General features: G+C 40.0%; 1 protein-coding gene across 9 annotated transcripts in view; it reads left to right on the top strand.

Annotated features, from left to right (window-relative positions):
• Positions 1-14774, top strand: part of YWHAZ (tyrosine 3-monooxygenase/tryptophan 5-monooxygenase activation protein zeta) — a 33891-nt gene extending 19117 nt beyond the window's left edge. For all 9 annotated transcript variants that reach the window (XM_043601484.1, XM_043601482.1, XM_043601483.1 and 6 more), the window contains 4 exons: positions 8593-8716; positions 9426-9589; positions 9667-9762; positions 12565-14774. In XM_043601484.1, the coding sequence (XP_043457419.1) occupies positions 8593-8716; positions 9426-9589; positions 9667-9762; positions 12565-12624 (444 nt within the window). In that variant the 3' untranslated portion in view covers positions 12625-14774. The remainder of the gene's footprint in view (positions 1-8592; positions 8717-9425; positions 9590-9666; positions 9763-12564) is intronic.
• The last annotated feature ends 11779 nt before the right edge of the window (positions 14775-26553 follow it).

Below are 26553 nucleotides of genomic sequence, written 5' to 3'. Positions count from 1 at the left end.
GTGCCCCAGCACAGATTACTTTAAATCAATAGTTCTTACCAAGTGATCTGTGGATTGTTTTTAGAGGGGCTCCATGAGGTCACAACTATGTTCATGGTAATACTAAGTCACCATTGACTCTTCACTCTGGTCATTAGCACTTATGCAAAAACGGTGGTGGCTGAAACTGCTGGTTCCAATACTAATAAAGATAGTAGTACCATATTGTGTTAGTAATTTATATAATCCTTACCATCACACATCCACTTTTTGGGAGGGGGGAAAGACCCGCTTAACTTAATGTCCTTGAACCTGTAAAATCATTAATAGCCTTTATGTAGACATCTTTTTAGTATTCTTTGAGGCATAATGGGAAGTATAGCAGTTATTTCCAGAAGTTTTTGTGATTATTTGAATTGTGAGCTGAATTAGCTGCCTCCTCATTTCCACCCACAGAGCACTCTTTACTTCAAAAGAATGACAGGCAGGCAGGCTATGGTTTTTCAAACTTGGGTATTTGGCAGACATCATCTTGAAAATGAAGAAAGTGAGCTTGTCAGTAAGGAAAACAATTGGTATTTGTGACCAATGATACAGTTTAAGCTTTGAAGCACAAACGAGAATTTTGGAAAACTTATATCCACTTCCATGATCTTGACAGCTTTTCAAATTTTTTTAAATGTTTGTTTATTTTTGAGAGACAGCACAAGCGGGGGAGGAACAGAGAGAGAGGGAGACACAGAATCAGAAGCAGGCTCCAGGCCCCGAGCTGTCAGCACAGAAGCCTGACACAGGGCTCAAACTCACGATCCGCCAGACAATGACCTGAGCTGAAGTTGGGACACTTAACCGACCCCAGCCACCCAGGCGCCCCCCAGTTTTTTTTAATGAGTATGAAGAGATCTCAAGACCAAAAATCTTGAAGCCGTAAATACAGGGCATTTATTGTCACTACTTAGTTTTTTCCTACGAAGTGTATCTGTTTAGAGAGAAATAATAAGTACCATGGTTGGGAGGAATAAGTTAGCATTTTTTAAACATGAGGAAATTAGATCACATAAGAGGGGAGTCTGGACTTAATAAGGTGGATCTCTGGGAGAGTGGTGGATTGGTTGGTTAAGGTATTTAAGTTACTATCTATAGTGCAAATATTTCCTATGGTAATTTGTTTACTTGATTAGTTTAAACAGTACTTGAAAGAATAGTTGGTTGGAGAACTGTTGGTTCAGATTAAATTGTTTTATCTTCCAAAGGGTAACCTTGTGTACTAAATGCTTTCCATGTATTAATTCGTTTAATCCTCAACAATCTTGTGTGTTACATCTACTAATAATAATCTCCCTTTTACAGATGAGAAACCTTGAGATTTCAGGGAGATTTCAGAACTTTGTCAAGGTGATGCAGCTAGTAAGCGGTGAACTGGGATTTGAATTTAGGCAGTTGGCAGTCTATTTCCATAGATTATGGCTTTACAAATCTGCTGTAAAAAGAATAAAGGAAAATGTTACTTTCCTTTGATAGGACCATCCTGTGTTTTAAAATTAAAGCTTTTTGCACACTGTTTCAGCCTCTTAATAGTTACACAGATTTTAGATTCCTGAATTCAAAGTAAAGCATTAAAAACAAGATTACAAGAGCACTAAAGCAGATTTTTGAATGTTGGGATCCTCCTACCTTATATCAGAATAGAGTGCCTGCTCTGTCAGGAACAGAGATTGCCGCTTTCCTATTTATACTCTCATTTAGACCTCATAGCAGCCTTTGAAGTAGATTTTCACTTTGATCATTTTATAGAAGTAGATTTTGATTTAATTTTATAGATTAGAGCTGAGATTAATTGGCTTGAGATACCAAAATTAATGACAAGAGGAGCTTTCAAAGTCTGCCTGATTTTGGAGTGTTTGCTTTATTACCGAGCTTTTGTTCCAAGAAGTGCTTGGATACCCAGAGATTAGAGTCTTGCCACCGGTTCAGGTAGTTTGGTGTTGTAGGTGGTTTCTGGTCTAATTGTTGCCTAAAGGTTTGATGTTTTACTCTTCCTCTTAATTTCATACTATAATCATTCTAAAGGACCAGTGATAGTGGTATGTCCGTAGAATGGCGATAGATTTTCAGTTTATAAACCTTTCTTTAGAAATGTTTGACCACAGAGGCACCTGGGTGGTTCAGTCAGTTGAGCGTCGGACTTCGGCTCAGGTCATGATTTCAGTTTATGAGTTGGGTTTGTGAGTTCGAGCCCCACATCAGGGCTCCCTGCTGTCAGCACCGAGCCTGCTTTGGATCCTCTGTCCCACTCTCTCTGCCCCTCCCCCACTTGCGCTCTCCCAAAAATAAAAAAAATAAATAAAAGAAGACCCAAGTATTTGACCACAGTCAGGATTGAATGTTTTAAGTTCCTATTAGTGGAGGCAAGTTGAGCCTACCCCAGGAAGGGCAGCCAAGACTACATGACATGTCGGTTTATGTGGTTCCTTAATTTTAATGCACTTCCAAGTCAAAGCATTGATGGTATTAGATCATTCTTGGATCAAAGCATGTGTTAGAAACTATTACTAATGTATCTTGCTGTGGTAGATTGACTGGTTTGGGGGAAAAAGTCATTGCTTGACCCCCATATGTGTATCTTAAGTGTTTTCACAACCTAAGAGCTTAATTGTATTTGTAGATGGAGAAAAAATCTTTTATCTCTAACCTCAAGGGCCACATAATCTATCCATTGACTAGATTAAGGTTCAGTGCCTCATCTTAAGAATGATACCATTTCTGGGGCGCCTGGGTGTTTCAGTTGCTTAAGCGTCCAACTTCAGCTCGGGTCATGATCTCCCGGTTTGTGAGTTTGAGCCCCACGTCGGGCTCTTTGCTGACAGCTCAGAACCTGGAGCCTGCTTCAGATTCTGTGTCTCCCTCTCTCTCTTCCCCTCCCCCACCCATGCTGGTGTGCTCGCTCTTTCAAAAAATGAATAAACGTTAAAAAAAAGAGAGCCATATCACTTAGCACTGGATAATGAACATTTACAGAGAGGTGTTGGATGTGGGCTTCTAGTGGTATCTTGCTGCTTTCTGTCCCACTTAACATTAAGAGACAGTGGTTGTCATCAAAAGCAGGTTTTTAAATTGCTAGAGAAAACAGTGTGAATTTTTAATGTGTGTTTACTTTGGAATGAGAGAGTGTGTGTGTGAATGGGTGAGAAGAAGAGAGAGAAACACGGAATCTGAAGCAGCCTCCAGGCTCTGATCTCTCAGCCGAGAGCCTGACACGGGGCTTGAACTCACGAACTGCGAAATAATGACCTGAGTCAAAGTCGGACATGTAATCAACTGAGCTACCCTCGTGCCCCAATACTGTGAATTTTTAAATCAAATTGTATTTCAGCAAGGTTCATATGGATTATGTAGCCTCAGTGCTTGAGTTTAAGATGTTTTTTAATTTCGTGTTTGACTTAAATATCCTTTTCCATTTTAATTACATTTGTATTAAAGACAATGTACTATGCTATAGAAGAATTTTATAAATGCAGGTATGTCAGTAGTCAATCTTTGTCTCATAGTTGGAAGTTGTGATGTCTCACCTACCTCTTAAATAATGCTATGTTTCCCCTTTGCATTCAGATTCTTAACAGTGTCCCAGCATTATCACTTATATTGTACTACAGTAGATGAATGAAATTTAGGAGGTTGCACTGTATATTTAGTAGGATATTCTCTGAAGTTTTTTTAGTATGTTTTGCAAATAGCTTTTAGTCCTTTCCTCCCTTCCATTTTTTTAATTTGCTCACCTCCACAATTTTTTTTTCCTTGTCACTGCTGCTTTCTGATTAGTGCTGCTTTGTTGTTTTTCCTTTTCTTACTCTTTTTTGAGAGAGCGAGCACTCATGTGTGTGCTGGGGTGGGGGTGGGGGGTAGGGAGAGAGAATCTCCTGTGGGCTCCACGACCAGCCTAGCACAGAGCCGGATGCAGGCTCTATCCCGTATCCCCATGACTGTGAGATCATGACCTGAGCCGAAACCAGAAACCAAGTGTTGGAAACTTAACCAGTAGAGCCACCCAAGGGCCCCCTGTTCTTACTCTTTCCATCTTGGTCTTCTCCCTATGTTTGCCTCTTTCCTCTGGCTTCTTAGTCTGGAAAATATACCTTTTCTTTCCCTTTCATCAGTTTAAGAAATGAATATACTTAATTGCCTCTTTAGTGTCAAAATTAATTGAATGAATTCTGTATCTTCAGTATCTAACATTAGAGTTGAATGAAACCACATCTGATTTATGAATCTCCTCTATAAAATAGCCAAATAATCATCTTATTTTTCCTTAAAAATCTCTGGAAGAGTAGATGGAGCTGTCTGACTAGATGGCCTATTCCAAGTTTGGACCACTCATACAAATCTCTCTTACTGAGCAGAAATCTGCCTCTTGCTAAATTTAACTAGTCTCGTCTAGAGCCATTCTTGTCATAATTCTTTAAACCTTCGTGATGGTTTCTAGTTTCTTGACCACTCTTGCTTTCCTGGATATTCTCCAGTTTGTCAGTGTCTGTTTTGATACTTTTTTTTTTAAAGAAGCAATATATTCTAGATTTGGTGTCATTAATACCTTATAGAACTTAATCATTTTCCTTAATTTTGATTCCTCATTCTATTAATATCTTGGAATCACATCCTTTTTGGTAGGTGTATCACCCTATTGAGGCAGAAAAAAAATGGAGCATAATTTTAGTAGTACAGGTCAGATTTCCTAGTTGGAGTTCACAAGTTCGTTGTGGTTTTGAGCACATAGCATAGCTGGGCCCCATTGTCTTTTGTAGGATAGGGATAATTTAGTTTGTATCTATCTCATGGGTAACTTTTGGAAGGATCAAATTAAATAATTTAAGTGTCAGAAATGTCAACTTCATGATCTTTTTTCTTAGTTGTTTAATGTGTCACCATTTAAATTTATAGTGACTTTTAAAACAGTGATTTTTTTCTTTCTTGTGATTCTGTGGCTTGCCTCAACTGAAGCTCTTCACATGGTATATTGGCTGGAGTCACTCATTGCTGCATTTGGCTGGAGCTGACATATCCAAATGACGTACTTAACATGTCCCATTCCTTGGGCTAATTTGTCTTGTCCCTTCTCTCCAGCAAGGTGGTTTGACTCTTTACGGGCTGGATATGGGTTCCAAGAGCAAAATGGAAAGCTGCCAGTCCTCTTAAGCGTTAGGCTCAGAAATGGAACTCAGTCACTTCCACTGCATTCTCTTGGTCAAAGCAAGTCATCAAAGTTAGTCCACACTCAAGAGAAAGGGAATAAATTCCACACCTCAGCAGGAGGAAGAATGGCATATGTGGACAGGAATGGAGGGGAATTAGTGGTGGGCATCTTTAGAGAGTGTCTACCACAATTCTGTTTTTTTTATATTATAGTTAGCTTATCGAACCAAATGTTAGCCGGCCCCTTTATTTATTAATCTTTAGTATCCAGTCTTCTTGTTTAAGTTTTAATGGTTCTTAGCTTTATGTCATTGGAAGATATGATTGCTGTTTATTTGCCACTTACTGCTTTTTCAGCTTTTTACTTGTAACAGCTTTATTGAGGTGTAACTGACAAAGAACTGCATGTTTTCATAATGTACAGTTTGATGAGCTTGCTTTCTCAACTTGTAGTCAGCATTTCATTCACCAGAAATACTTGTCACTGTTGATTAACTTAATTTGGTTCTTTTGGTCAATCATTAGGCCAGTAAGCTGCTTGACTACTGTTGTCTTGCCTTCCTATTACTTGTGCTTTCTGATTAATGTCTTTTAAAGTTTTTTGTTGTTGTTACTGTTTTAGTCAGATACTATGGCTAATTTGGCATTCATTTTGGAGGAAGAGGTGCTTAATTGCAGTTTAAAAAAATTCCCATATGAAATTTTCACTCCAACATAAAACAGCGTTTTTGGGGATACAGAAGTTAATACTCCTAAAAGATGGGTTACTAATTTCTTGACACCTTGCATAAGTAACTTCCACAAATTATATACTTTAAAGTTTTACGTACATCTTAAGTGATTCACTCTTAACTGCACGTGTTTGTGGCCCTCATCTTGACCTAGAATGGGTTAAAGTCTTTGAAAAGTGAAGGTCATGACTGGGCCGTATTATTCTTTTTTTAATTTTCTTTTTAATGTTTTATTCATTTTTGAGACAGAGACAGAGCGTGAGCAGGGGAGGGACAGAGAGACAGCCAGACACAGAATCCGAAGCAGGCTCCAGGCTCCAGGCTCTGAGCCGTCAGCACAGAGCCCGATGCGGGGTTCAAACTCACAAACCCGAGATCATGACCTGAGCGGAAGTCAGATGCTCAGCCGACTGAGCCACCCAGGCGCCCCTGGGCCGTATTATTCTTAGTTTCATTTGTATTCTTTGCCAGAACAGTTGTCCACAAACTTAGAGACTATCTTGCCCATCATTGTATTCTTAGTGTTTTTAGCACAGTGGAATTAGGTGAATGTGAAAAATACTGAAGCAGTAAAATTTGAAATATAAATGCATAGGTGACAAATTACTTTCATGATTGGGCTTAGTTATTGTCACTTCTTTTACTTGAAAATACTTTTTTTTTTCTTTTTCTTTTTTTGAGAGAATATGTGAGAGAACAGAGGGAGTGGGAGAGAGAGAATCTAAGGCAGGCTCCACTTCCAGTATGGAGCACAATGTGGGCCTTGATCTTACAACCATGAGATCATGACCTGAGCCAAAATCAAGAGTCAGACACATAACTGAGGCCCCCAGGCACCTAAAAATATTCTTAATGTAATGTTACATATGTAAATGAGCCAGAGAACAGTTCACAGTTGACTTGTATATACACGGAGCCGCCTTTAAATTTGCATATTTTTCTTTTGCTATTTGATCTGAAATTATTTGTGAATTCTGGTTAATCACATATTTTTCTTTAATTAGACATCATAGTCTAATCCTTAGCCTAGTCTGTCAGAAATAGAATTTACCCTTCTAAGTGTAGAGTTGCCACCATTTAAACCTAGACTGACTTCAAAGCCACTCTGCTATGCCACCTTCCATAGTTGAAAGAATAATGTATTTTTATAAAACTTGAAAAGGCCTAATCATTTGTTTCTAAGTGACATTTTTAAAAATCACATTCACATCAGTGAAAAATCCACTGATTATATTAAATGGAGCAGTGGTTTTTGGAGGTAGATCCCAAAAGAGCTGCCATAGTTAGGGTTCAAAGAGTGCTCATGTCCTACAGAACATGGTCTTCAAAGGACAAAACACTTGGAACTGAGAGATCTTTGAACACAAGGGTTATGGGTGTGGTTGTAATATAGTTTTTGTTTCCTAATCGAAGTGTTCATCTGATTTCAGGCTAGTAGTTTCAAATATTGGTTAATAATAACAGGAAACATTTTAGATTGACTTCTCACCTTCAACCCCTTCCCATAATGCTGTGCAGCTTGGCCCTACTGCTGTGTTGGCCACTACCCACTTCATCTGGGTATCTGTAGCTTCTAACTGTTTTGCATATAAGTAGGTGTTATTAGACTGAATTACTGGGTGACTGCCAGAAGAATAGAAACCAAGAATTAACTCTTTTCCTTGTAAAAACTGACTAGTTTGGGACTAAGCTTCGTTGAAAATTGACTTCCCTTGATTCCTAGGGTATTTTTAGGTAGGAAAATTGGGGGTGGTGAGATGATTTTGGTTTTTGATTATTAACTTTTGCCTAATTGTACTACTGGAATTCTCTTTCTCCCCTTTAAAAGAAAAAAAAAAATCACTAGTTTATTGTGCCTTCTCCCCTGAATCCCAGCCATCTAATTTTTTGCTTTGTATCAATTACAGAATGTAATTATTATTAGCATGTTAGGGTTTAAATTAATTTAAATTGTTAATAAAAAACAAAATTATAGGATGAAGTTTTATCTATTGTCTGGTGTCATCTGTAAACATGTATTTTATTAGCTAAACATCACTTTAATGAATTGACAGGTTTACTCTTCAGATCTTTAATTCTCATAATCCTATCTACCTACTGTCCTAATTAGAAACAGTTAAACTTTTGACTTTGAACAACTTTCTGCCTGTTGTGAGGTTTTGCTTGAATTGTGTTCTTCTAAATGAAATTAATTTTGTTCTGCTTTCTCTTTATGCATTCTAAGAGTGTCTGTTACATTATTGGTTTTTGCTTGGGTCATAATCCTCCAGAGTCCCAAAAGGTTCATCTCTTACATTCTTTTCCTTCTAATGACTACCTTGAAAATGGAAAGTTTGACAGCCTGTTAGAAAAAGCTTGTTGGGAGCTGTGCTGCTTTCACATTCACTGAAACATTGTCATTTTTATCAGCATGTATATAGATAGCAAAATGTGAGGGAGGTACATATTCAAAATGTATCATCCTTAAGTAATAAATTCAACACTAACTTCAGATTTTAAGTATTGCTGTCCAAAGCATCCTTCTTTTAAACCACAAATTCCTGGGCCTACTACATTAACCAATTGTATTATTGGCAATAACGGTATTAAAATTTTGTCACTTAAGCTACATACAGTATGCTCTTAAGAAATGCAGATATTTTTTTAGTCTTATAATGATTTTATTCTTATTATGACTGTTTCTTTTCTTCTAAAGTCTCTTTTGGAAAAGTTTTTGATCCCCAATGCTTCACAAGCAGAGAGCAAAGTCTTCTATTTGAAAATGAAAGGAGACTACTATCGCTACTTGGCTGAGGTTGCTGCTGGTGATGACAAGAAAGGTATACTGTGTTTTTCAATGTGTTTGTTGTGTTTGTATAATATAACACAGTATGGAAATAGTCTTTTTTTTTTTGTTTATTTTTTTGAGAGAGAGTGAGCAGCGGGGAGGGGTAGAGAGAGGGGAGAGAGAGAATCCCAAGCAGGCTCCATGCTGTCCGCACAGAGCCCAACACAGGGCTTGAACTCATAAACCGTGAAATCATGACCTGAGCCGAAATCAAGACTCAGACACTTAACCAAATCTGAGCCACACAGGCGCCTCTGAGATATCGCGGGTTGTGTTTTTTAACTGCTTAGAGCACGAAATGAAGAGCAGTAATTAATTTTTTTAAAGTTCTGAGAAGGTACATCTACTGCCTAATATTGGTGTTCTAAAATGTTCACTTGCTGAAAAGCCAATTTTGTGCATAAGAATGTTTCCTTAAAATTTTAAGAAATCATGATCACAGCATAACTGTAGAGCAGTACAGACTAATTACTAAAAATGTAATAATTCTGAGGTGATTTGTTTTTGTCTTGACGTTGACCAGTGGCTAGTATGTTCCTAGAGAAGGTTTTTGTTTGTTTTTTAATTTATAAGCCTCATTCAGTTAAGGTTGCTACAGCTTAATATTTCAGAGGATATCATTGGATATTAAAGGTTTGGTTTGAAGGAGGAAGATGAAGTGCAAACTTTGTCAGTACATTTTGGTGTGTTTTATTACCCAGGGATTGTGGATCAGTCACAACAAGCATACCAGGAAGCTTTTGAGATCAGCAAAAAGGAAATGCAACCAACACACCCTATCAGATTGGGTCTGGCCCTTAACTTCTCTGTGTTCTATTATGAGATTCTGAACTCCCCGGAGAAAGCCTGCTCTCTTGCAAAGACAGTAGGTATTTTACCTGTTTTGTGGAAATTTAGTAATCCTTATTATTTGAGCACTTAAATGTACTTTTTCGATCATAGGCTTTTGATGAAGCCATTGCTGAACTCGATACATTAAGTGAAGAGTCCTACAAAGACAGCACGCTAATAATGCAATTACTGAGAGACAACTTGACAGTAAGTACATAACAAACATCATTAATGGCCACTGTGGTTGAAATTCTGTTGTTTCACTGATAACTTCAGGAATATTTTCTCACCTCCTTATTGAATGCAAAATACTATGTGCTATTTAGAGCTGTGAAGAAAAACCACCTTTGCAGAAACAAATAATAAATAGGTCAAGGACCAAAAATGTGTACTTTGATTAGTTACATATCTGTTGTTACAATTTTAGTTCTTAAAAATCATTTTTTAACCCATGGTTTTCAACTTTTAATCACATAGACTGTTTTATTTTCTGTTCTAATCTGAGTGTTTCCATTTGTTCCATTTTAGTCACAGAAGAATTTAGTTTTTAGTATCAAAAGTATAGTAAAGTTTTATGTTTAAGTTCCGTTAAAAATGATTTTCTTTAAAAAAAAATAGTTTTCTTAAAGTTGCTTCCATATGTACTCCATCAGTAAGTTCAGTTACAAAATTGCAGATATTCTGTGCAATCTAAATGGAACTGTATTTTGCCTAGCTAGCCTTTTGTTTAAAGAAAAAAAAAAAAGGCTTTTTATGGGACATCATGCTTATCCCTTCTTAGGATACTCCAGACTGAAAGAAAGAAGTACAATGCCTTTTTAAAACAGTTTTTTATTTGAATTGGGATCCAGATAAAGTCTACACCTTACAAAGTGGTTGTATCGTCTTTTTAGTCCCATAGGTTTTTCCATTCTCCTTCAGATAAATATTAAATTTGAAGTTTTGAGGCTTAAGTGACAAAATTATCAAATTCTGCTGTGCCAGGTAATGAACTAGGAGTGAAGATTGCAGTCAGTGTAGAGCTTGAGGACTGTATATCATCATTTCATATATTTTACTTCTAAGCTTTATTCCAGTTCACTGCCGGTTTTCTGAACCTGTTCAATATTCTAGTATTGAATACTCTCAGCAAAGGTTTTTGAACTGCATCATGTACTTTATTATTACTATAAACAAAATTATTTTAGAAAGTGTAACTGGGGGCTACCAGAAACTTGTGGGATTTTTTAGTCAAGAGAATAACCTGTAATTTCGTAAAGAATGAATTTCTTTTCTTTTCTTTTTTTTCTTTTTTTTTTTTTTAAATTTTTTCTAATGCTTATTTATCTTAGAGTGCCCGCACGCAAGCAGGGGAGGGGCAGAGATAGAGGAAGACACAGAATCCAAAGCAGGCTCCAGCCTCTGAGCTGTCAGCACAGAGCCTGATGCTGGGCTTGAACTCAAAAACCATGAGATCATGACCTGAGCCGAAGTTGGCCACTTAATTGACTGAGCCACCCAGTGCCCCAAGAATGAATTTCTTACAACAAATGAAAGAAGCACTTCAATTTGTTACCTCTTTTTAATATTAAGAATTTTCATATTTTCTAAAGGTTTGAAGTGATGAACCTTGTCATTCCTATAAGGTAGAAATTGGGGCCTGCTTACTGTTACAGTGTCATCACTTTTTGAGAGGGCGTGATGTGATACATGTATTTCCAGCTAAATTTTGGATATTAGTATAGCATGAAGAGCATCCTGGAACAACTGAGTAAGAAGAAAAGGAAGGATTATATTCTGATTCTGTCACTAGTTACTGTGGCTTCTCTGAGCCTTGGTGGTATCACTGGGTATCATTATTAGTTGGTTAGATCATTTATCTGTTAAGTAAAGAAATTTTGTCAAAACTACCTAGTATTTGAGTCTGGATCTGGTTGACTAATTATTGCTAACGCATAACCCTAGTAGAAAAAATGTGTCAAGTTTTTTAACGCATTTATGGAAAATTCAAGAATCTTTGAAGTTCAGAACTGGGAAGAGGTGTTAGAAGACAATTTCATCTTATAAACCCCTGTTTAATAGGAACACACAGGCTTCCAGAGGTCATTTAATTTAAATATGACCTTGGAAGAAGTCTCCTTTCCAGGCCAGAGATCTATTTGGTTAATAAATAAAGCTAGTGGGTGATTTGGGAGTTAGGAAAATATTGAGGTGTTTTCATTGTATAAGCAATATAAAATTTAAGATCATCTTGAATTAGGCCTTTTGTAATTATCTCTAAAAGTCATTATGAACTATTTAGATTTGCAAAAGTTAATATTTGAAGCCGCTGAACTAATTTTGAAATCATTTTTTTAACTTGCTGATAAACTTAATGAAAAATTAATAGAATCCATAGTCTTAATTACTTAATTACCTCTCGGAAGGTTGGGTTGTGACCAGTGTTTTGTATTCAGCTATTTATTTTGAATCCTACAGATTGACAAAGGTATGTTTCTCTAAGCTAAAAACATTAGAAAGCTAAATTTGTAATTTAATTCAGACTTGATATCCTCACTCTTGAATTTCATGGAGTGTGGGATTCCCTTTCAAGTGGGGAGTCTTAAGTTTTACCAAGGGAAAGTAGTCGACCTGAGCTTGAACATGGGTTGGATCAAGAGGATCTCTCATATTGGGGGTATTCAGGGCAGTCCGATATTCTCGTAGCTATTAATACTTAGTATTTTGTGGCTCTTCTGTGATGTTTATTTTGTTTTCTCTCATATGAATAATCAAGAATTTCTTGTGTCTGACCTTGTTATTTGAAGACAACTCTTTGTACTTAAAATGTTTACGCAGTGGTTAGGGAGAAAATAAGGATGTTTTCCATCTTCATTGTTCTCTTCATTGCTATTTTCTAAAGAAAGCCTTTCCACAAAAGCTGTGGTTACGTTTTGGTACCTTGATAAGTATATTAAGATTTTTTTTTTTTTCCTGAACTGTGCTGAAAAATCTTTTTTTTTTTTCTTTTTTTTTTTTTTTTTTAACCAGTTGTGGACATCGGATACCCAAGGAGATGAAGCTGAAGCAGGAGAAGGAGGGGAAAATTAACCGGCCTTCCAACTTTTGTCTGCCTCATTCTAAAATTTACACAGTAGACCATTTGTCATTCATGCTGTCCCACAAATAGTTTTTTGTTTACGATTTATGACAGGTTTATGTTACTTCTATTTGAATTTCTATATTTCCCATGTGGTTTTTATGTTTAATATTAGGGGAGTAGAGCCAGTTAACATTTAGGGAGTTATCTGTTTTCATCTTGAGGTGGCCAATATGGGGATGTGGAATTTTTATACTAGTATAAACGTTTGGCATAGTACTTTTGGTACATTGTGGCTTCACAAGGGCCAGTGTTAAAACTGCTTCCATGTCTAAGCAAAGAAAACTGCCTGCATATTGGTTTGTCCTGGTGGGGAATAAAAGGGATAATTGGTTCCAGATACAGGTGTAGTTTTTGTGGGTACTTTAAGGTTTGGAGCACTTACAGGGCTGTAGTAGAAATGGGCGTCCCGTAGATATTACATGTTGAGCCATGTGTATCTGTGGCGTACTCATTCTCAAATGTGCACACCTTTGACTACAGTTACAGAAGTGATCCTTTAGTTGTGACCCAATTTACTCTGGATAAGGGCAGAAACGGTTCACATTCCATTATTTGTAAAGTTACCTGCTGTTTGCTTTCATTATTTTTGCTACACTCATTTTATTTGTATTTAAATGTTTTAGGCAACCTAAGAACAAAGTACAAGTAAAGATGCAGTAAAACGAATTGCTTGATATCCATTACTTTATGTATATCAAGCACAGCAGCAAAACAAAAATCCCATGTATTTAACTTTTTTTAGGGTTTTTTTTTTTTGTTTTGGTTTTTTTTTTTTTTGGTTTCTGTTTTTGGTTTTTTTTGCTTTTGTGATTTTTTTTTTTTTTTTTTTGATACTTGCCTAACATGCATGTGCTGTAAAAATAGTTAACAGGGAAATAACTTGAGATGACGGCTAGCTTTGTTTAATGTCTTATGAAATTTTCATGAACAATCCAAGCATAATTGTTAAGAACACGTGTATTAAGTTCATGTAAGTGGAATAAAAGTTTTATGAATGGACTTTTCAACTACTTTCTATACAGCTTTTCATGTAAATTAGTCTTTTGGTTCTGAAACTTCTCTAAAGGAAATTGTACATTTTTGGAAATTTATTCCTTATTCCCTGTTGGCAGCTAATGGGCTTTTACCAAGTTTGAGTACAAAGGTTATCATAACAACAAAATACTACTACTATAACTACTACTGTTCCCAACCACCATGTCCCATATTTCTCCTTGTGTTTTTTTTTTTTTTCCAGACGGGAGATTGATTGGAAAAAAAGTAATGTGTTCCATTTAAAATTTTGGTATATGGCATTTTCTGACTTAGGAAGCCACAATGTTTTTGTTCTTGGCCCATCATGACATTGGGTAGCATTAAGTTTTGTGCTTCCAAATCACTTTTGTTTTTAAGGATTTCTTGATCTTGTTATAGCCTGCCTTCAATTTTGATCTTTATTCTTTCTATTTGTCAGGTGTACAGGATTACCTTTTTTAGCCTTCTGTCTTGTCACCAACCATTCCTACTTTGGTGGCCGTGTACTTGGAAAAAAGGCCGCATGATTTTTCTGGCTCCACTCAATGTCTAAGGATACCTTGCTTCCTTTGCTTGCATCCCACAAACTATTTCCCTCATCCTATTTACTGCAGCAAATCTCTCCTTAGTTGATGAGATTGTGTTTATCTCCTTGTAAACCCTATCTTTCCTGAATGGTCTGTCATTGTCTGCCTTTAAAATCCTTCCTCTTCCTCTCTTTAAATAATGATGGGGCTAAGTTATACCCAAAGCTCACCCTACAGACTATTTCCTCAGTACCTTGCAGAAAACACCAAACAAAAATACCATTTTAAAAGAGGTGTATTTTTTTTTTCTTTTAGAATGTAAGCTCCTCAAGAGCAGGGACAATGTTTTCTGTATGTTCTATTGTGCCTAGTACACTGTAAATGCTCAATAAATATTGATGATGGGAGGCAGTGAGTCTTGGTGATAAGGGTGAGAAACTGAAATCCCAAATACTGTTTTGTTGCTTGTTTTATTATGACCTCAGATTAAATTGGGAAATATCAGCCCTTTGGGACAGTTGTCCCAAATACTACATTCAAATAAAAGTGCAATGGAGGCCTTGGGGTCTTTCTTTCAAGGAGAAAAGATCTTTTATGCATTGGGGTAAGATAATCCTCTTCATGGCTCTTTTTTTACGATTTCTCCTGACCCCCAGGCCAAGGACATGAAGTAATCATTTATAGCTAAGGAACATTAAGCTAGACTTGATTCTCATTCAAGTAAACTATAAATAAAATCTAAAGCTTGTCACATTTGCCTATTTATGTGCATTAGTCATCTAAATTAGTTTGATATTGAAATAAATTGTGATAATACTTCATTAATATTAGCTGTTAATTTAATGTTTCTACGCACTAGTGCCCAATAGATGAAGGAAGATTCCAACCTGAGATTTTTTGCCTTGGGATTTGAATAATAAATTTTTATAACATTTCTTCAATTGTCCCAAATCCAGGCTTCATGTCTGTTTTTGTCAATGTAACGTGGTATTTCCAGGAATTTGGAGAACCCAACAGTGTATTTTGCGTGTGTGTAGTCTTGGAGTTGTTTAAAACAAAGAAAAGCTAGATTCCACTTCACAGTTGTCCTTTGAGAGAAGAACCAGCAGTGCGATCAGTTGAAAGGATGGACTCGGCTGCAGCTCTGGCCTCTGGTTCTAGCTTTTGAATTTCATAGGTCCGCTGCTGCTTCATGCTATAAAGATCGTACAGATGGCGTCGGGGAGGGAGGATTAGGAGAATTAAAAGAATGTGAAGTGGCTTCACTAAGGCCTCAAGTTGTTTTCCATTCTGGCTTCCCTGCAGTCAATCCTCCCCCATGGCCCAAATCCTATTTAAAACTAGTCAAGGCCAATATGGAATGTGTAGTCTCAAGATTATTTGTGGTTAGACCTCAGTTTGAGAGTAAAACCTTCATTGAATAATTGGGGAACTCGTAACCAACAATGAGATGTTGAAAAGTCTTACGTGGCCTCTTGGTGCAAATCTGAGAATTTTGGAGACTTTGCAGTAGTGACAGCATCATTAAAACAGTTTAATATCCATTACGTTAGGGGAAAAGGGCACTTCATTTGGATGCACGGACGCGATAGTCCTTGCATGAGAACCTGCAGTGTGTTAGGAACTTTCTAACTGGTGCTATCTTCTCAGAGACAGTCTTAACACATTCCTGGAGGGGAAGAGCAAGAAACCGTAATTTTTTGCTTTGTTTTGTTGTATGTAGGAAATTCTAGTGGCGGAATGGAAACATCTACAGTTCTGAGGTGGTGGCTGAAACCAGGCACTTGGAAGATGGCTAGACTTGGATCTTATGCTAAATGTGAAAGTATGTCCATAAAATTCTCTTTAGTGTGACGTGGCAGTCACAATCTTCTTGGTTAATTCTAGTTCTCCTAAAGATTAAAGGCCTAAAAATAAGGTATTGCTGGATCTGTGTAGGTTGTTGTGTTTTGTTTTTTTAAAGAAACTTCACAAACAGACCTTTAAGGAAAATGATACTCTTGGATGACAAAATCGTCTTGGAGAGAGCTCATCACGGTAGATCTGCTTTAACTTGAAAACTAACCACAAAAGTGTTGCAGTATCCATCCAAATCCGACACTGCCCACCTGGATTCTTCAAAGTCTTAATTTATATATGACTGTCAACCCCCAAGTAGTTCCTGGAATAGCAAGACTTTTGACCTGCGAGCTTTCTGGAAGACATCTGCACCTGCCCTGTATTATCCTAATTACTCAATTTGTTTATTTTGATAGAGGGCATGCATGGGTGGTGGAGGGGCCGAGAGCAGGAGAGAGAATCCCAAGACGTGGGGCTCAATCTCACGATCCTGAGATATGACCTGAGCTGAAATCAAGAGTCAGGTGTTTAACTGACCGAGCCACCCAGGTGCCCCTTACTCAGTTGATAAGAATGTCTATCATGCTGGACAAGCAAACATGTGTCTTGGCTATAGAAACCAAGTTGAAAGTAGGTGGATTTAGGCACAGCTCTTTTCAACCCCGAGTGATGCCAGAGACTCAGTTGATAAGGAGTACTTTTTTCCATATTTGAGCCCATTCCATGAAATTTCTGAAAGCACAAACTTAACCGGTCAAATGTGCATAAAAGACTTACGTATTAATTTCCAAATCCAGACCTCAAAACCTATCAGTACAAGATTCACGTTTGAGTCAGGACTTGCAGAACGAATGGGGTGCGGGTGGAGGTTAACAGCATGTGCAAAGGCTTCAAGTTACGAGAGCTTAAAAGACAATTTCCATGCTCCCACAAGCAAGGGACTCTGTCTAGGGAAGAAATAGGTTAACATTCTGTTTTCTAAATAACAGGCTTGTGGTTTTCACTTTTCAATGCTTTTGATCACCTGAGGAGCTTAAAAATGTCTGTTCCCAGCAACCAGTCTCAAGGATTGTAAGTTCTTAGGTTGGAGTCCAGGAATATGCATTTTTGGCAAAGCTCCCATGGGCTTTAATGATCGAGTCTCCTTACTGCTGAAGTCTACAGGGGGATGGGGAACACATAATTGGGAAGACTACATTTTGAGTCAAAAAAGGCTAGTTCTAAAACCACAGTCTGTAAAACCAGGTTGTGGATCTGCTCAGCAGATGCTTCCCAAAGCAAGGAGATTAAGGAGAAAGTTACCTGCCATAACAGGTTCTCCACATTAATGACTGGTTTGGTGTGGAAACAGGTACTATTTTGGAACTTTCACTGTGTCGAGAGGAAATAAGTAACAATTTTGTGTATTTTAAGAAAATGCCATTTGCGCTTGTAAATCATGCCATGCACAAAAATCAAATCCAGAAGAATGAAGGAGTTAACGGGTGAACAATGTTCGTGAGATAGAGGTGATAACTTGGTGACTTTGCAGTTTGTAAGGAAACATCTCAAAATGGACACAACATGTATAACTAAGAAAGTTATATGTAAACTCAGACTCGGTGTATATATGAACTTTAAATTCAACTACATAAAAATTTAGGTGGAAGTGGAAAGTAACTGAGACAACATATAACTGACAAAGAATCAGTATGAATAATACAAACAACAAGAAAATAGGAAAGTGGGCAGCCAAGATTTTGAACATTTTCATGGAAGAGGAAATAGAGGACCAGTAATTATATGAAGAGAGGTTTAACAAGGGAAATGTGAACCAGGACCACAATTAGATACCACCGTCTTACCCCCCACTTAATACAATTTGGAAGTCTGGTAATGCCAAATATTGGAGATGATGTGGTTTGAGACCTCTTACACATTGCCGATGGGAGTTACATCCCCCTGGAAAATAATTTGGCATTATCTCAAAGGTGACTTTCACATCGCTATAATCCAGCAACTTGCCCCTGGGTGTATGTCCTGGAACACTTGCATGTGTGCACCAAAAACTGCTGCACTTTTTGAACAGGCAAAATAGACGATCCAAAGGCCCATTGGACAGAGAATGGTTAGAGTTATTTTATCCAATGGCAGTCTTCATTAGTGAAAATAACTGCAGCCCAGCGGGTAACATGACTGAATTTTAATAACATTCTGTGAAAAACAATACGACATAAAGTTCAAAAATGAACAAACCTTTTGCTTAGGCATACACCTACGTGATAGGATTTCTCTTTCCTCTACCAAAAATATGAATGATACAAAATTTAGGATGGAGGTTGCCTGTGGATAAGGGGGGGGCACAGGCTAGGGCAGAAGGACATAGGTAAATGTAAGTAATTTGTAACATTACCGGCTTGGGGACGGGGTGGTGGGTTCACAAATACTCATTAGAAAGCGATCCATTCAAGAACAGGGATAAAACAAGGGATACGATTAATCCAGCTCTGGGCACTAGAGGTCACAAAGGAGAAGAAAGGGAAACGGTACAGTAGGCCAGTACATTCAGTAGTCAAAGGCTTGCCTGATGGTGGTAAGATTAAGCAAAGAAAATCTGAAAAATAGCCACCAAGTTTGGTGAAAGAGCATACAAAATGGTCAATTGCTGTCCTATTCATTACACCCTAAAATCGTCCTACCTACTCTGGAGGAGCAGGAAGCAAGAACTGGAGATTTGGTCAGAGGAAGGACTGAGTTGGCAAGGCTGTACCAGGAAACACTGGAACAAATGAAAAGTACGGTCTCCAAAATGAAGGAGCAGGAAAGTCTTTAAGAACTTTTAGTAGCACATAGCGTGCCCTTGTAGGAGTTTTTGTCCTAAACCACTTCGGCCAATTCAGCGAATTCAGACTGTCCTAAGGTTCTGCGCTTCCCCATCTTTAGAGGAAATGCCCCGCACTCAGTCCTGAGTCCCTGAGGCATCTGTCACGCCCCATGGATAGCCAAGTCTTAAGATTTTCAACTTTTTTGTCTCCTGTCCCTCTGCGATTCTTCGAGTCTCACTGGTTTCTGTAGGAAAAGTCTAATGACGATGAGAGTTCAGGGTACAGAATCTATTTCTAACCCATAAATAGTACTAGATAAAATATAAATATGGTTGCTGGTTATTTTTTTTTTCTTTACCAGGATTTGCAAGGGAGCTGTCCAGAAAGTCATTAAAAAGGTTTTTTTAATGTTTATTTTTGAGAGAGAGAGAGAGAGAGAGAGAGAGAGATTGTGAGCAGTATGGGGCAGAGAGAGAGAGGGAGACACAGAATCTGAAGCAGGCTCTGGGCTCTGAGCTGTCAGCACAGAGCCTGACGCAGGGCTTGAACTCGTGAACCACGAGATCATGACCTGAGCCGAAGTCAGACGCTTAAGTGACTGAGCCGCCCAGGCGCCCCCAGGAAGTCATTTTTACGGGCCTTAGTCCATTCTTGGAGAACTTTCTAAGGGGTCAAATTTGAAGAACCAAAAAAATTGGACATGGGAGAATTTGGAGAAAGCTTTGGAGTGCTCAGTGAAGGAGAGAAGGAGGGGTGCTCCAACGGGGCCACCTCACAGACTATCCTGGGATCGAATCCATGTGGCACGGAGTGACACTCGGCTCCCTGGGCACTCTAAAGTCAAAAGATGGACTCTAGCTTGCCATGCTGAGGGCAGAGTGGGGGAGACGCAACTGCATTAGAAATGGCCTGCTCTCCCAAGGTTTGTGGAGGCAAAGAATGTGGATCTGTTTCTAGCCAGCCAGGGTCAAGACCAGAAACTTGGCTTAAAAGGGCTGCCTGGGTGGAATCCCCATGGTGGAGTCTGAGTGGTGGTCAAGCAGCAGCTGGCAGAGAGCGCGCTCAAGAGATAATTGGTGACCGGTCCCGAAAGGGTCCGTGCGTGACTCTGAAAGTTGGCTTTAGCGTCTGTCCTGGGCAGAGGAGGGCAATGTCTAGTTGTCTTCCGGTCACGTGAGACCCTCCCTGCCCCTACAGAGTGTAGCCCCGGCTGAGCCATGCAGCCAGTGGATGAAGAGGAGTGGGCCACAGAGAGGAGAGGCCTTAGCGGGAAGCCACTTAGGTCTTCCGCCTCACTTACAATGTCAGCTCCCGGTGGAGAGTGACAAAGGCCAGTGCAAAGGATGAACGGAAGAGATTCGCGCTCTCGAGAACTCTGAGTGAAAGAGCCGTTGGAAAGACACCACAAAGCAAATGCGTTTGATACGAAGAAGACGAAAGAACGGAAACCCAAATGAGAAAAAAAAAAAAATGGAAACTGAAAAAAATGAAGTGACACGAGGTAATCGAATAATCTGGCAGGTAATCCGGTTTAGAACTAGAACCCAGTTCTATAAACTAAGAAAGCCTATTCCTGCTCCCCGCTATTTTTTTTTCTTTCAAGGGACTTTATTATTTATTTTTTTAATGTTTCTTTTTGAGAGACAGAGAGAGACAGAGCATGAGTGGGGGAGGGGGCAGAGAGAGAAGGGGGCAAAGAACCCAGAGCAGGCTTCAGGCTCCAAGCTATCAGCACAGAGCCCCATGTGGGCCTTGAACTCAGGAACTACGAGATTATGACTTGAGCGGAAGTTGGAGCTTAACTGACAGAGCCACACAGATGCCCCTCTTTGAAAGGACTTTAAAGCAAAAACACTATGAGGAATTATACATATCTCAGGGAATAAACTCTTCTGCCTAATGATACAAAACAGCTTTATCCCGAGAATAAAGTCTTGTCATTATTCTCTTCAGAGACAAAAATTCGGGTCACCTGGGTGGCTCCGTTGGTTAAGTGTCGGACTTCGGCTCAGGTCATGATCTCACCACTGGTGAGTTCGAGCCCCATGTGGGAGCCTAGAGCCTGCTTCGGATTCTGTCTCCCTCTCCACCCCTCCCCTGCTTGCTCTCTCTCTCTCTCTCTCTCTCTCAAATATAAATAAAAACATTAAAAAATGTTCAAAAACCAAACATTCATATTTTACAATGTTAATATCCTGGGTATCTTATTTTAAATAATTTGATTGTATCATTTAGTGAATACCTGAGAGTGTCTCCTCTCCAAAAGAAGTATGTTCAATGTCGTGGAATTTTAGGTGATTTGCAGTTAAAGGCCTTCTTCGGTTGCATATTCTAAATGACGATAGCATTAAATACTCTTTTTTATTTTAAACAATTTTAGACCTAGGGACACCTCTGTGGCTCAGTCGGTTAAACATCCCAATCTTGACTTCGGCTCAGATCATTATGTCACAGTGAGTTTGAGCCCCGAGTCACGCTCTATGAGTGTGGAGCCTGCTTGGGACTCTCTCTCTCTCCTCTCTCTCGACCCCTCCTCTGCTGGTGTGCTCGCTCTCAAAATAAATAAACATTTTTTAAAAATTTTAGGTCCATAGAAAAGTTGCAAAAATAGTACAAAGAATTTTATCCAGATTTTCCAAATCACAGCCTATTACTGTTTATATATTTTTTTCTGAATCATTTGAGAGTAAATTGTAGATATGAGGCCTCTTTACCTCTATATACTTCACTTTTTTTTTTTATCAGAATTTTTTTTTTTTCAACGTTTATTTATTTTTGGGACAGAGAGAGACAGAGCATGAACGGGGGAGGGGCAGAGAGAGAGGGAGACACAGAATCAGAAACAGGCTCCAGGCTCTGAGCCATCAGCCCAGAGCCTGACGCGGGGCTCGAACTCACGGACTGCGAGATCGTGACCTGGCTGAAGTCGGACGCTTAACCGACTGCGCCACCCAGGCGCCCCATATACTTCACTTTTTTTGAGAGAGAGAGAGAGAGAGAGAAAATGAGTGGGGGAGGGGCAGAGAGAGAGAGAATCCCAAGTAGGCTCTTCACCCTCAGCACAGAGCCCGATGGAGGGCTTGAACGCACAAACCACGAGATCACGACCTGAGTTGAAACCAAGAGTCGGACGCTTAACTGCCTGAGCCACCCGGCCACCGCTGCAGTGTTTATTTCTTAAAAACGAGAGAGTTTCACATAAAACCATACACAGTAAAACCTTGGTTTGTGAGCATACTGTGTTTCAGAAACATGCTTGGAATCCCAAGCATATGTATCTCAAAGCGAATTTCAAGAACCATTGGCTCAGTTGTGACCATGTGACGTTCAGTGTCACATGCTTTCTACTCGTATGGCAAGACATCACTCGTTTATCAAGTTACAAATTAATAGAAATGTTTGCTTGTCTTGCAGAACGCTCGCAAAACGAGCTACTCGCAATCCAAGGTTTTACTATAATTATAAAAACCAGAAAATTTACACTGATGTGATGCTAACATCTGATCTACAGCCCTTACTCAAACCTGCAGTTGTCCTACTAATGTCCTTTGTGGCTGAAGAAAGAAAACTCTCCCTGGGTCTACTAAGGTCCAGTCCAAGATCTTCAGTTGTATATAATTGCTAGGTCTCTTTCGTCTCCACTGATCTGGAACAATTTCTCAGTTTTGTCTTTCATGACCAAATAATTTGTAGGATGGCCTTCTTTTTTGTCGTTGTGTTGGTTTATCCCGATGTTTCTCCATTAGTTTCAGGCTATGCACTTTGTTTCAGGAATCTTACTGAGGTGCTGTCGGGTCCTTAGGGCGTTGTAACAGGAGGCACGTGATCTCTCTTTGTCCCATTACTGATGCGACTAAAGAAAAAGAGCTTCTCAGGTTAAGAAAATGGAGAACACTATTTATTCGACAGTTTCACTGGTTTAAAATTATACAAGTAAAAGAAACTGCGAACTCGCTAAACCCTTGTTAACAGGAGACCACTTCTGCCAGCGGCAATTATTCCTGATGGCAGGAATTCCTGATGGCAATGCCTGTCCTTAACTGTCCTCAGCTAGAACCTGCACGTACCAGAGGATCCCAGGAGGAAGTGTGTACTGCCTATCAGGGGAGGCATTCTGGAAGCCCTCCAGCCAAGTCCTCTACCTAATACAGCCTGCAAGCGAAGCTTCTGGAGGGCAGCAACTATGTCCTGTTGATCATTGTGTTCTCGGCACTCGGCACAGAAGCTGGCACAGAACAGATACTTAGCAAAAGATACAGAACAGATACTTAACCCCCCTTCTGACCTCTGTGCTAAGAAAAAAGGTTTCCCTTTTTTAAATTGGTAAATAGCTAACATAGTGACTTACTCCCAATAGGTGCTAAAAAAAATGTTGGGTTGGAGAAAATGACTCTCGTGTGGTAATCTTCTCCTAAGACCTTATTTCCAGAATAAAGTTTGTTTTGGACTTCATAGATGCCTGGTTTTTAATACAAAAAAAAAAAATAGTGTCATAGGGATATTGGTAACAGAAGTATCCCTTTGAGTTATCGGTTAATTTGGAAAAGACTTTAAAGAAATGCACTTGGCTTCTAGCCCAAGGTCAGCTTTATTACAATAACCATCCTCTGCATTGGTGGGGCTCTTATTCACAGGGAGGCACAGAACTGTGGCCTTTTCTGCTCCCTAACCTCCACGGATCTGTTTTTTTTGCTCTTTTTAACCTACAACCAGCATGTTGTCTCTGCCCTCACATACCTGAAATTCTGATGGTCGTTTGTGTTCCCCGGATTCTGTTGTGACTTGAGTCCTCTTTGAGAATGTAGAGCTCATCTGTCTGACGTTTAGGTATGACCTGGTCGGGCTGGGACGAGAGCCACATTTACCTGGTGATGTGCAGTGGCACGAACGAAACTTCTAGGGCCCAAGCGTATGTGAGACAGAGGCAGAAGGAGATACTAGACCCAGTGCAAATTTGCCAGCTCTGATTTGGAAAAAGCAGTTTCGGATGTGGGGGGGAAGCCATGTTCCATGCTGACAATAAGCCTCAAGAAATGAAATCTCTAGAATGATGGTTCCTAAACACTGCCCATTAGAATTGCCCCAACAGCACTCAAGACCTACTGCATATCAGTATCTGGGGTAGGATACAGGTATTCTTTTAAGCTCTCATTTGTCTAATTATAAGGGACCAAAACAGCCTTTGAAAAGCATTTGTCTGGTGTTCGGCATCCATCACGGGCCACTGGGGGAGTCAGGGCTCAGCCCCTCCTTCCACGGCTTGTTTGTGAGTTTTGCGCCAGTGACAACTTTCTTGCTTCTGAGCTCAGTTTCCTCATCTGTTAAAAGGATTCAAACGCTGGGCCTTGGGATCAGACATCCCCCCCAGAAAAGGAAAGGGGTTTGCAAGAAGCTGGGATTCCACAGGTAGGGCTGGGGGTCTCAGGCAAGTAACGGCTTTCGCTATTGCTGCTTTGAGCCTCTGTTGTCCTTCAGGTGGACAAGCTGGAGATCTAAATAAAAGGAGAGGGAAGAAGTCATTGCTTATTCATGTTCTCTCTCTAGAACTTCAGAGTGCAATATTTTCCACATCAAAGGCTCCCTGCCTGGAAGGAAGAAAAAACAATCCGCTGTGGGTTTAGCCACCGAAGTCCAGAGGAACTATTATTAGGTTTTCATGATAAAAATGGAACAGAGAACAAGTACCGAATTTAACTTCGCATTTAACACGCCTGCCTCACGAGAGAGTGACGTGGCACGTTTAACACAGGCGCACCTTTACAGAGCTAGCAATCCGCGAATGCAATTCCTTCTAAAACATCACAACAGACTTTAAACCTCAAGGTTCCCTCCGTGCCTGTGTTTGCTGCTCCTTTCACATCAGTATTCTGGTAACGCTTGACGTTTGTGTGATGCTTTGAAATTTTAAACCACTTTTAGAGTTGGGAACTGGAAAACCACCTTTATGAGGTTAACAGGGCTGGTATCAGTTTCTGCGTCTTGACATTGAAGAAGCCGCTTAGAGGAATTAACTGACCTTCCCCCCCACATCAGACATCCCGGCTGGCCGAGCGGAGCTGGAGCCCAGATTTGAAGGGGGAGAGTAGGCCGGGGGGAAGGGAAAAGCATGAACAGACAGTCGGGGAGGGAGCGGCATGTGGAAGGCAGGTCTGGAGAAACCAAGGTCTGTGCGTGGAGGCAGAGGGCAAGCGATGGGCACGGAGACGCAGGAACAGACGCCAGAAGACGTGTAGGGCATTGGGTATTCCGGGGGGCATCACAAATACCCTCAAGCTCCAGGGAAGGCAGGGCTCCGTGTTCCGCAGCATCAAGGGATAGACACAGCTGTTTACCGCGGGCACCTCTTGCTGTGGTTCCTTCCTTTAGGGCCGGGAGGCGTGAGCGGCTTCCATATGCCAACTGAGAAGACTGAGGACACCTGTGTCCCCAGACTTCTAGGCACTGTCATAGAGAACTCCTGAAATTAGACTGCCCTTCAAGACACAAAGGAATTTTTTTTTCAATGTTTATTAATTAATTAATTTTTTCAGAGAGGGAGAGAGGGAGAGCATACACACAAGTGGGGGAGGGGCAGAGAAAGAGGGAGACACAGAATCCCAAGCAGCTCCCAAGCTGTCAGCACAGAGCCCAACGCGGGGTTCGAACTCCTGAACCCTGAGATCGTGACCTGAGCTGAAGTCAGACGCCTAACCTACTGAGCCACCCAGGCGCCCCAAGACACAAAGGAATTATTAATGCACCCCAAAGGTGCATTAGGCAGTGGTGGAGGAGGTATTTGGGGACCTCCCTAGCATCTCACAAATCATGAGTGATTTTCTACTGCCCTTGTTGTTGTGAGAGGTCTTCGAGAAGACATGACCTCCAGTTAACCCGGGAGCTGGACCCTGGCCATCAGGGGCTCCTCACTCCCTCCCCTGTCGCTGGAATGCGGGCTCCTCTTGCCTTTATCCACTCCCAGAGGATGCTTCAAGGACATAGCCTTGAGATAGTGCTGTGATATTGAGAACACCTGCAGGTGTACGTGACTGAACCTAGTTAAAGCTTCCATATAAACTTGGAAACTTAGGTGGCAGGTGTGGGAATCTACTCTTCAGGCTGCTACCCAAGACACTCCTTAAATGTAAGTTCCCTTTGCTTATTAATGCTGCCAGCCACCAACCTGCAGTGGCCTGCCTCTGTCTTCTCTCTGTGTCCTTTGTTTGTTCTTTCGTCGTCGGTGCGTCGGGCCAGTCTCAGATTACACCGGGGGGAAGCTCTCTTTGCTATTTAGTTGTGGGGTCCCCACAAGACATACATTTTGCTGGGTTGGGGAAGGCATATCCAGTTTGGCTTCCCCTTGTTGATTTATCTAAAAGGAACATCCAAAGATTAATCCCTTGTCTTAATCTAAGGCTCCTGTAACTTTTACCTACAGAAATCGAGACTTAGTTACAGCTCCTTAAGTGAGCCATCAGTATGCAGTTTCTCTTTTCTTTGTTAGAGTCTGGCTTCTAATTTCCTTCACATCTCCTGGGGATCCTCCGAAGGGAATTAACTTCCTTTATCTCCTATTGCTTAAGATTGACTATAGAACTCCACAAAGCAAGAGACCCCCCACCCCCACCCCACAAAATACACTTTTAGGCCAAAGAGGAAGATAATTGGCTGCATGAGGACCTCAAATCCTACATGTCTTAACTCTTGTCCCCCAACA

The sequence above is a fragment of the Prionailurus bengalensis genome, chromosome F2 (genome assembly GCF_016509475.1).
Source record: "Prionailurus bengalensis isolate Pbe53 chromosome F2, Fcat_Pben_1.1_paternal_pri, whole genome shotgun sequence".
NCBI classification, from domain to species: domain Eukaryota; kingdom Metazoa; phylum Chordata; class Mammalia; order Carnivora; family Felidae; genus Prionailurus; species Prionailurus bengalensis.
This window is presented reverse-complemented; position numbering and strand designations above follow the sequence as displayed.